Source organism: Rissa tridactyla, chromosome 2, assembly GCF_028500815.1.
Source record: "Rissa tridactyla isolate bRisTri1 chromosome 2, bRisTri1.patW.cur.20221130, whole genome shotgun sequence".
NCBI classification, from domain to species: Eukaryota; Metazoa; Chordata; class Aves; order Charadriiformes; family Laridae; genus Rissa; species Rissa tridactyla.
Window position 1 is genome coordinate 132,345,157 of NC_071467.1, and position 9,950 is coordinate 132,355,106.

General features: G+C 44.5%; 1 protein-coding gene across 1 annotated transcript; it reads right to left on the reverse strand.

The window, feature by feature from the left end:
- Positions 1–459: 459 nt before the first annotated feature.
- On the reverse strand, positions 460–9,731 carry NPY (neuropeptide Y). Its single transcript, XM_054192235.1, has 4 exons — positions 9,601–9,731; positions 9,215–9,402; positions 3,854–3,934; positions 460–681 (listed from the first exon to the last, which is right to left on the reverse strand). The coding sequence occupies exons 2-4, from the start codon at positions 9,400–9,402 to the stop codon at positions 657–659; spliced, it is 294 nt and encodes a 97-aa protein (XP_054048210.1). The 5' UTR covers positions 9,601–9,731; the 3' UTR covers positions 460–656.
- Between the last annotated feature and the right edge of the window lie 219 nt (positions 9,732–9,950).

Consider the following 9,950-nt stretch of genomic DNA (forward strand, 5'->3'; position numbering starts at 1 on the left):
CTTTGCATATTGCCAAAATAAAGTCGTTACATCTGTTTCATTTAAAATTCCTAATTCAGGCTTACAGTCAAGCTTCAAACGAGTTTTGAGGAGTTACCAGAATTAAGCAGTGACTTATTCCTTTGTATTCTGAAAATGCTATTCATTTTAATACATTTGTCAATGTAAGCACCAAGTAAGTTTTTAGTGTGGTCATTCTGAAAAATTGCCTCTCAGAACACTATTTTCCTAAATTATGTACTCTGCAATAAATTATCTTAAGCAGTTTTGCATAAATCAAGCAGCTGAACTGCGTTTGAGGCGACAATAAATGATGTCTTTATCTTACTTTGCACACTAATTACTGTAATAACTGTGACACTATTGTTGTTCATACTACTTCAGACTGCAGGGAGGTTATAATTCAGTTTTAATAGTTTAAAACAACTCTTCGCTATAGCAATGACAGGGTTGCTTGTTTTCATTTAGTTTGTTGTATTTTGGAATGCACAAATAATTTATTTAAATAAAGGTATATACAAATATGATGGAGGAAAAACTCTACAGAATTCAGTACAATGGCTGCATGCACTGGGAATGACGCTATGATTTGCTTCAGAGGTGTGGAGTATGAACTGAAAACTAGGAAAAGTTTTGATGGTGTGCTGAAAATCCCATCACCACATCGAAGGGTCTTCAAACCTGAAATACATATTATGAATAAAAAAAAAATATAAATTAAGCACATTGTAAAGCTCCTTGTGAAAAATTCAAAGTTAGAACTACCCAAAATTTCCATTTTAATAGTAGCAGCAATAAGGAATACATATGCATATCTGCAGATGAAGATTGCATACGCCACTCCCATCAAAGCAGAGGCATCCTGGTTGGCCAAACGTCTAGGCTTGGGTACCAGAACTTGTCCCTCCACACTGCTGCCCAGATGGCAAGTTTTTACACCCCTGAGGCTCACTGCAAAGCTGCTTTATGCCATTAAGTAGCACTTAATGAAATTCAGGTAGAAAACTATGATATGTTGAAATATAAATAGAGGTATTTGTCCCTCTTACTCAGGAGTAAACAGTTTCCAAAGAGAATTCACTGAGCCAAAAAAAAAACCCCAAACCACACATCATGCTGTTAGCACCTTCAAACAAAACTGAAGTCCACAGCCACCATCCTAAAATATTATCGTGGTATTCCACTGCTCAATATCAAACATTTGAAATACATGTTGAAAGGGGTGCTGAGGGCAGGATTTGTTCTAGAGGTTCTCCCCTTGCAAATAGCTGTTTGGTCTGCACAGAAAGAAAGTCAGCAAGTGGGAGAACATGGAGACAGACCAGGGAAAATGCATTTGCCACAATTTTTGCCACCTAAAAGTTGGGCAACTAGTCTTGATTAAACATCTAGTCTGCCTCCACAGTCACTGGAGGGACACTGAGACCTTGAGAAGGCAATTGATCCTGCCCATTTTAGGTTGGAAGGCTCATTTTGGAGATACCCATCCCTCTGACTGACTGCAAAGGCAGCCTAGACAACTACTCCACACTAGATACCTAACTTTCAGAGGCAGTTAGACAGGTATTATTAAGTTCTAAAGTTTTTCTCATGACTCCACAGGATCAACAAGATCCGAAAGATGCCACCTCACATGTTTTTTTCATAAGAACTTATATCTACTCAGGTCAGGGCACCTCCTTTTCTTGTTCCTTAACTTCCTATTTTTTAACTGGTTTCTATAAGAATCTCTCTAAACTTTCTTCATATGGTCAGACATACACCTAGACCGCAAAATACTTTAGGGCATAAATCAGCAAAAGTGAAATGTCAAACCAGGCCAGCCAAGCTGAATACAGTTAAGTTGTTTCTTAGTACCTCAATGTTTAGTTACAAAGTTCAGTTTCTGACAACTCATTAAAGCGTGTCTCTCTGTCACTGATTCACCGCGTGCAGATTACATCTGCTCTGTAACTGGCTGCATATATAACTATTTCCAAAACATATACTTCATTAATTTAAGCTCAGAATAATACCAGCCTGCCTTTTATTGGTTCAGCCTGGCTTCCTCCAGGAAGAAGGCTTATACAGCCGTGCTCTACCTGGACGTATTTGCTGTGTGTCCAGCTGTCCTCCCCTGCATGGCTCCCCTAACTTCCCCACCGGCTTTCAAACCCTCTGGACAACTTCAACCAAGTCAGAGAGGGGTACAGATGTCTCAGAGATATTAAGTTCCTGATGTGCCATGAAACACGGGACTGGGTAGAAAGAAGATTTAATTATGTCCTCCACATGGAGGAAAAAGCTGTAGTGGGGTTCAGAATCCATACAGGGTTTTATCCTAGAAAACATATCCATAGGAAACTAGACATCATTGTTCCCAGCACTCACATAATTGTCATCGATGAATGACAAATAACACGCTCAGTGTAAAGTGCTGTTACAGGGGGTATGAAATAAAAATGTGTTTCTCATCAATTCTTGATCTTAAATGCAGACTAGTTTGTTACTTTGCTCATGAGTTTTTGCTCCCTGGTGTGTTATAAATAGCGTTATTGAAACAATAATAATAACCATCAAGTTTTGTTATGAAGGGGTGAAAATTACAGAGAGTATTAGACTTTGTACTACCCTGTGTGTTGCCTCAAATTCATGGCAGCGGAAATTTCCCATTATGTGAGGGCTCTGCCTTGTCATTACCAAACACGAAATAGTCTAATACATTTCACTGCACTCCATGCAGTTTTTTACATAAGCGTCTGCAGAGAAAACTGCATCCCCACAGCTGCGGTTAGTCATCAAACCATAAGTCAACGGTCTCCCTGTGCACCGAACTGCAAGTCTCACGGACAACCTCCCTTGATGGCAGTAGAAATTCTGGTCACCTTTCAGTGACAAGATCATGCCCTAAGTTCAGTGCTAAAGACTATTATGCTTAAGTACTTAAACTAGTCTAATCGAGCCTTTGCACAGCTGGTGAAAGTGCAGAGCATTCGCTTGTAGACTCCTGAGACGACTACTGCCTAAAACATTTCTTTCTGCAGTACAAGTATTATCAGCAAAACTTCAGGCTACCAGTAAAGGCTTAAACTGAGCTCATTTGTGCTTGATTGTGAGCAAAACGAAAACAAAGTATTTTCTTTCATGTGTCAAAACACCCCCTGCATCTTACTTTTCAACATACTTACTTTCCAGCTGTGTAAATTGTAGTCACTACTACAGTATCTTACACTATAGCTAAAGTGTCATTACCTCACTAGATAAATACAGTATGTACATTTGAAATCCCACTCTTGCTTGAAACACCACTGTTGTTTTAAACCAAGGGCAAATGGAAATATGAAGGCCTTTTTTCCCTTTGTAAAACATTAGGTAGAAAACCAATGTGAAACACTGTATTTTAAAGACCAGTCATAGCCATGCACTCGTGTAGAAGTTAACGTATGTGCATATTTACCACTCATACATCTTTAGAGGAAAAATTTAAACCAGTTTGAGTAGCAAATGAGTAGAAATATGCCACTTTTGGGTCTCCAGTCCATAACTGAATCATCATCAGGCATTAGCATACAATTCTGTCTAATAAAGCCCAGTATGGCGCAAGCATTCATTCCTTCAAACAGCAGGTGTGGCCTGCTCCCAAAATCAGGAAACAAGGAGATTGGGCTATATTGTGTCTGGTAAGGTATTTCTTGCATTCATAGGTGGTGCTAGGTCTTAACAAAAAAGGAATTAAAAATGTTTTTTAAGGACATGTTTATCCAGCTGTTCGTGGCATATGTTTTCTCCCTGTGAAACACATTTATTGATAACAAATGAAACTGTTAAATCTAAGTGAGAAGTGAAAGCCACCATAAAACCTCTTCATACATACCTGGATCTAGGAATATTTTCTGTGCTTTCCCTCAACAAGAGGTCTGAGATCAGTGTCTCTGGGCTTGATCTCTTTCCATATCTAAGGAAAGAGAAAAAAAGTATATTTTTGTATTTGTCAGTGTTTAAAAATGAAGACTAAGCACAGAACCATTAGACATTTTTTTTTCAGAAAAAAAATAATTAATAGAGCAGACATAAAGACAATGTTCCAGCAAGTATTTTAACTTAACTTGACTTAGCCATGTGAGAAAATGTTTACTCTTCAGTATTTCTTCATAAATATTTTTTCCATAATTGCGTTACATGATAGTATTGAAAAACTCTGAATATTTCTCAATTCTATGGTTGTTCCTGGATACTCTAAGGCCTTGCACCTTACTGAGGTGAGCATGGAGGAAGGGGGAGGAAGCTGGGCACGACGTGACCTCTGAGCATGTCATTCCTGCCTACAAACCCAGTTCCATCATCTCATTAACTTTTGCGTTGTTTTAGATGCTACTGTATTGTAAACGAGGAGTCAATTTTATCTGTTAAGTGAATAGGAAACTAACTCAGATATGCCATATTATCCAAGGAACTGGCCAAGATTTTTTAAGATAGCTTCTACATTTGGGGCTGTCCAACACACAGTACATTAAGTCGTAAAAACAGAGCTACCCCAAGGTAATCATCACTTTTGAACTACATGGCCAAGGGAAAGAAAACTTTCTGAATCAGAGTTCTTCTAAATAGTATATCACTGGCTACCTTTGTCCCATATTTACACAGCAGCTGTCTTTCTGCTGCCTTTTTTTTTTTTTTTTTAATCCTGGATACTATACACCACTCAGCATTTAAAAGTACTGCAATTCCTGGTTCTTGGGAAGGAATTTGCTCTCTTTTCCTGAGAAAACAGAAGCAACAATGAGCAGCCAGCTTGACAGACACTTCATCGCTATAAGGATTCATTAGCCTAAGAGTGAGAACTATAAGGAAACACTCCCTTGGTTGGAAAGAATTAAGAACATGGTTTATAACTTGTGTAGGTAATTAGCCTGAATCACAAAGTACATTAACAGATAACAGCTTTGTGAATGCTGCTTGAGTGAAATTCTGATTCCAGAGAAATCAAAGGTGTAATTAAGGACTTTGATTTTATCCATTGCTGTCAAGATGCTTCTCCAATGACTTGATATAAATTTGAGGGGTGGGGGGGAACAAAAAAACCTTCCAAAACTATATTTAAAAAGCTAGCAGTTTTACCTGTTGATGGCATGACTTACTGAAAAGTATAAACATATCTCACTTTTCAATCATTTTATTCAACTTCTTGTATTTTTACAGTGCCTTTATCATTTTAGTACATCACCTGTGCTCCAGAAAGACAAAGCATCAATTTCAGAATTTTAAAGCAAATTTCTTAATCTAAACTGAATGAGAGCAGGTATCTGAAAAGAACCAGTCAGACACAGTAAAATGCTATTACAATAACGCAATCAAGCATGATGCTGAATCAAATACCTCGCACTCCATCACCACAAAGGGATTTCTTTCTTTCTAGTTCCCTACTCCCATTAATATGGATGTGACCTGGACTTCAACTGAGGGGGAATCTAATTTGCTGTTGTTTTAAAGAAATCAATTTAACAAATCGGCAACTTGCTTTAACAGCTTACACTTGGGGCAAAACTCCCACTTACCTCTCAGAAAGTTTTGTCTGAATGAGAAACAAGTAGCAGCTCTCTGGAGTGCAGAGATTTGGTCAAATCATGAAGACAACTGTGTTGGAAAGATACCTTTTATACGAGTCCCTTCAGCCCCTTGGCTAGACCAGTGCTGCTACCTGTGCTGGATGCACCCACCATGTCCTCCTACAGCAAAGCTGCACATGAGGTGATTGCCAACTGTGACCAGCTGGGCTGGCCAAAGAGCAGCCACTCTTCCTATGTCAGATGCCTGAGCCTCCGGCCTGCCCCATAATTTTGCCACTGAGAGACAACCATGCTACAGCCCTAATAAAAAGAGCCCATGGACAAAGTCAATCTCTTCTTCCTGAAGTAAATGCCTTGGGAGATCTTTGATCCAGCTGCTTCGTATTTGCTTCCTGTCTACCCTGCCCAGGTCTGAGACAACGTGAGCACAGAAAGCCAGGCCTTTATTTGCTGTTTGGGAAGCACTTTTATCAAGTATCATTGCTGTTTTAAAAGAACGGGGCTCCAAGCTTTGTGAAAATACCTGGTCAGGTTTTATGCTCAGCTTGAGACATCAAGGCCTTTTTTTCAGGCATGCTGGTAACCCACAACTCCAGCTGAAGTCAAAGGGATTGAAGAGTAAATGTACTTATTTTGATTAGGGACATAGTATCCCAGACTCAGTGAAACCTCAAAGCTTGCCATGAAAACTTGGGTCTTGGGAGCCAAATCCCATTGATGTCCAAGGCTGGCAAGAGGAGCTGAGGGATCTCAAAAGCATCTTGTGGGGCTAATTCAGAAAACTGACAAAGAAACCCAAGCTCTCAAGATCTGCTCCCTTCCACGTTAAAGGGTGTTAACATGAAGTGGGAGCATCAGTACTGCCTAAGTCAGACAGAATTCCATATTCTCTGCCCTGCCTATAGTTCAAGCCATTTCCAGCAGGAATGGCCTTACTGTTTTGCTACAGCACAGAAGAGCCACGATGCAAGAACAAGCTATGAGGGACAAAAGGAAGGGGGCCTGTTGGCAAGAGGGAGCTCAGGTAGTACCGAGCAGTAGGAGTGATCCAAGGAAAGATGGGCTCTGAAAAAAGCCCCCTGCACAGTGCAGTAGAGGCAAGGACCATAGGATGGTTTTGAGGACAGAGGTGGGACTAATCCAAAGATACAAAGACATCTGCAAGGTAGGAGTCTGCATCTGTGCTGGTCACTTTAGGCCCTCTTTTAAGTCATAAAGACCTGGCATGTAAGGAACAAGGGCTCTCATCACAAACAAGAAGTCTGAAACAGGCCTGGTGACCTGCACCCCACAAGTACCTGTTTCCCTCAGCTAACCTCAAGGGGCTATAAAGCTGATGGGTACAGATGCCTAAAACTAAGTGAGATGGATTTGAAGGAGAAGGATCTCAAAGGAGAGAGGGAGCAAAGCAGCCACACAGATGAAGTCTAAAGACAGGAAGAGAAAGATGGTCTGGAAGGAAGAAGTTTCATGGGAACTGGGGTGAAGACCCTGTGGGTGACAGAGGGGACACACTGAAATGCTTGGGTTACGCCAGAAGCAGAAGCCAGGAGGATGAGCCAGAAGGTTATTCATAATCACAAAAACACCAAACAAGACAAGACAGATGAACCTGAAGAGGAAAAAAACATTGATGTCCTCGTCCTTTCCCAAGGTGCTCTTCCTGCTCTGTCTCACCAGTTGCACAGTGCCCAGGCTGCAGGCACCAGGGCTGGCGAGAGGCCGCGCACAGCTCACCCACACACCCTCAGGAGGAGCAGGGGGACCCCGCCCTAGACCTCTCCATCTCCCCCTCATCACAGGGCTCCTGAGCAGCGCCAAGCACAAAAGGGCAGAGGCAAAAAGCATACCTGCCAAAATAGGCTAACTGAGTCAAATTCTTAGACCGGTCCAAAACGCTTCAAAAGTTATTGACTCATTTTGCAAGTGGCTGTGTCAGTGCCAAAACAGGGAACCTCCAGGAGCCCAGCTAAGCCTCCCAAATGGAGGTGGCAGTTACTTTATTTCTGCACTGTTAATTCACCACACAGTGGAAACAGCACAGCGTTTGTTGTTGTTGTTGTTATTTATCCTATGTAGTCAACTTTAAAATGTGTATCATGAAGCTATTGTGGTGATTTTTTCCGCCAGCCTCCTTGTACTTCTAGGTCAATTCTGTTCCCTTTAAATATGAGAGGGTGGGTGGGAAATTTAGGTGAAACCTGAAAATAAATTTAAATTCTGCACTGCTTTATCCATCAGCAACAATAACTATTTTGGTTCATTTCACTTGCACCCCAGAAATTGGAGGAAAAAAGATACATAGTCAACATCAAAGCGAGCACAACAGGGCACACACCAGAAGTGGAGGTTGAATAGAGAAGCGGGGCTGGGCGTTTGGTTGGGTTTGGGTTTTGTTTGTTTGGGGTTTTTTAAATACGATTTGGTTTTGGACAGGAACTGCCTTTGAAATCAGAGATGAGAGAAACAAAAGAAGAGATGAGAGACCAGCCCGGAGATCCCACCACACGCAAGGGAAAGGGGCAGCAGGGGCAGAACTCAAGGATCAGATAATTTTAGCAGTAACCTAGATAAAAAGTTATCCAAGCACAGATTGTCACACAGAAGCATGCCATACACATGAACGAGTTGTGAATATTGCTTTAAAAGTCCAGGATAGAAGAACTGTATTTCTATCAGCCTCTTCATCTGTGTTATGCTATTAGTGCACTGGCAGACAATGTTATGGGTTTGCTGGGAAAGCTCTCGGTTACACGATAGCCTGCCTCCTAATTTAATTCTTCAGACTTCTAGAGGGACAAATGAAAGCCTAATTTTAGACCTCTCATCTGTTTTTGATATTAAAGAAATAGACAAATATGTCAAAGCTCTTCTGGGTCACACACTGTTCTAGGACCTCAGGGGAAACTTCTATTAATCACACAGTCTAAACTGGACAGATACTCCAAAAAAATAATAATTTTTATAATAATTTTCACTTTTTTCAGACTGAGCCTTTACCCTTATTTTAACAAGCAGGGCCATCCTCAGAAAGCCAGTTTAGAGAACGGCAGGTCTGGGTCACACTCTTTTCTCTTTCAGCTTGGGCTTGAGTTCTTGCTTGTGATCTTGAGAGAGTTCTTGGTGGGACTAGCAGGTTTTTCAGCACTCACAGCTGCGTGAAGTAGCTGGCAGACCACAAAGCATCTGAACTCCCTACAACTCCTCAGTGGGGCGAGAGGGGCACTTTTTCTCATCCAAATTGTCATGAGAGTCGGTGGCAGCCACAAAGGTGGGAAACTAATCCTACTGCCCTAACTCTCTCCAGCTCCCAGGTTAGTTATGTTTCCTCTCCCTTTGGGGGGGCTCTCCCTGTGCACACTGCCCTGCAGGTCACGCTCCTGTCCGTGACGGGGCTAGAAGGGGACGAGCGAGTGGAGGCAGCATTGACACCCCTACCCCTTCTGCCAACTCAGATGGTGGAAATTCAGCTCCGGAGCCAGAGGCCACCCAGGTGTGCACGGCTGTCACTCTCTAAAGGGAGTCTGTGCACCACATCTTTCTCCGTGTTGGTGGGGGAGATACCCAGGTGTGAGGGGACACCCTACCTTCCCCCCCTCCACCTCGCCATGGAAAAAGGCAGCCCGGGGAGCGGGAAAGGGGGATGCTGGCCGGGCTGCTCTGCCTACCTCTGCCTGGTGATGAGGTTGATGTAGTGCCTCAGCGCCGAGTAGTATCTGGCCATGTCCTCTGCGGGGGCGTCCTCGCCGGGGCTGTCCGGTTTGGAGGGGTACGCCTCTGCCAGCGTCCCCAGGCAGACCAGCAGCGACAGGGCGAAAGTCAGCACCGACACCCACAGCCTCACGGTGCCCTGCATCTGCACGGTGGGGTGGGATGGGGGACAGCCGCCGTCAGCACCTGCCCCGACGGCGGGACCAGCGCGGCCGCCCCAGCGCTCCCCGGCCCGGGCCGCCCCCCGTCCCCGTGTCCGTCCCCGTCCCCATGTCCGTCCCCGTCTCCGTCCCTGTCCCCGTCTCCGTCCCCGTCCCCAAGCCCGCCCCGTCGCGGCACTCACGGCGGCGGCTGCAGCGGAGCGTCTCTCGTCTCAGCGAGGCGCTTCTGCCCGTGGGTCGGGGCTCCCGAGTGCGGGGCTCCTCGCCTCGCCGGGGTGTTTTAAGGCTTCCCCGGCAGGCAGGAGGGGCCTCGAGCGATCACGCCTCGCCTGCTCCGGTCTCCCCCGTCCCCCCTCCCAGCCCGCCCCTGCCCCGGGAGGGGCACCGCGGCCGCGGTCGGGCGGGGCCGGGCGGGACAGAGGGGGCGGGCGCTGCCGCTGCCCCCCCGCAGCCCCCGCACCGCCCCGGCACATCCCACCCGAGGGCTGCAGCCGCGCTCTGCCCCCGCCCCGGGCGCTGCGTGTCCCGGGCC

What these genes read in the sequence shown, in the direction of transcription:
- NPY (XM_054192235.1), bottom strand. Translation starts at nt 9,402, where the DNA reads ATGCAGGGCACCGTGAGGCTGTGGGTGTCGGTGCTGACTTTCGCCCTG. An exon ending in AACCTCATCACCAGGCAGAG is followed by an intron (nt 3,935 to 9,214) that starts GTAGGCAGAGCA and finishes CTCTTTCCTTAG; the next exon opens with ATATGGAAAGAGATCAAGCC. An exon ending in GAAAATATTCCTAGATCCAG is followed by an intron (nt 682 to 3,853) that starts GTATGTATGAAG and finishes TATGTATTTCAG; the next exon opens with GTTTGAAGACCCTTCGATGT.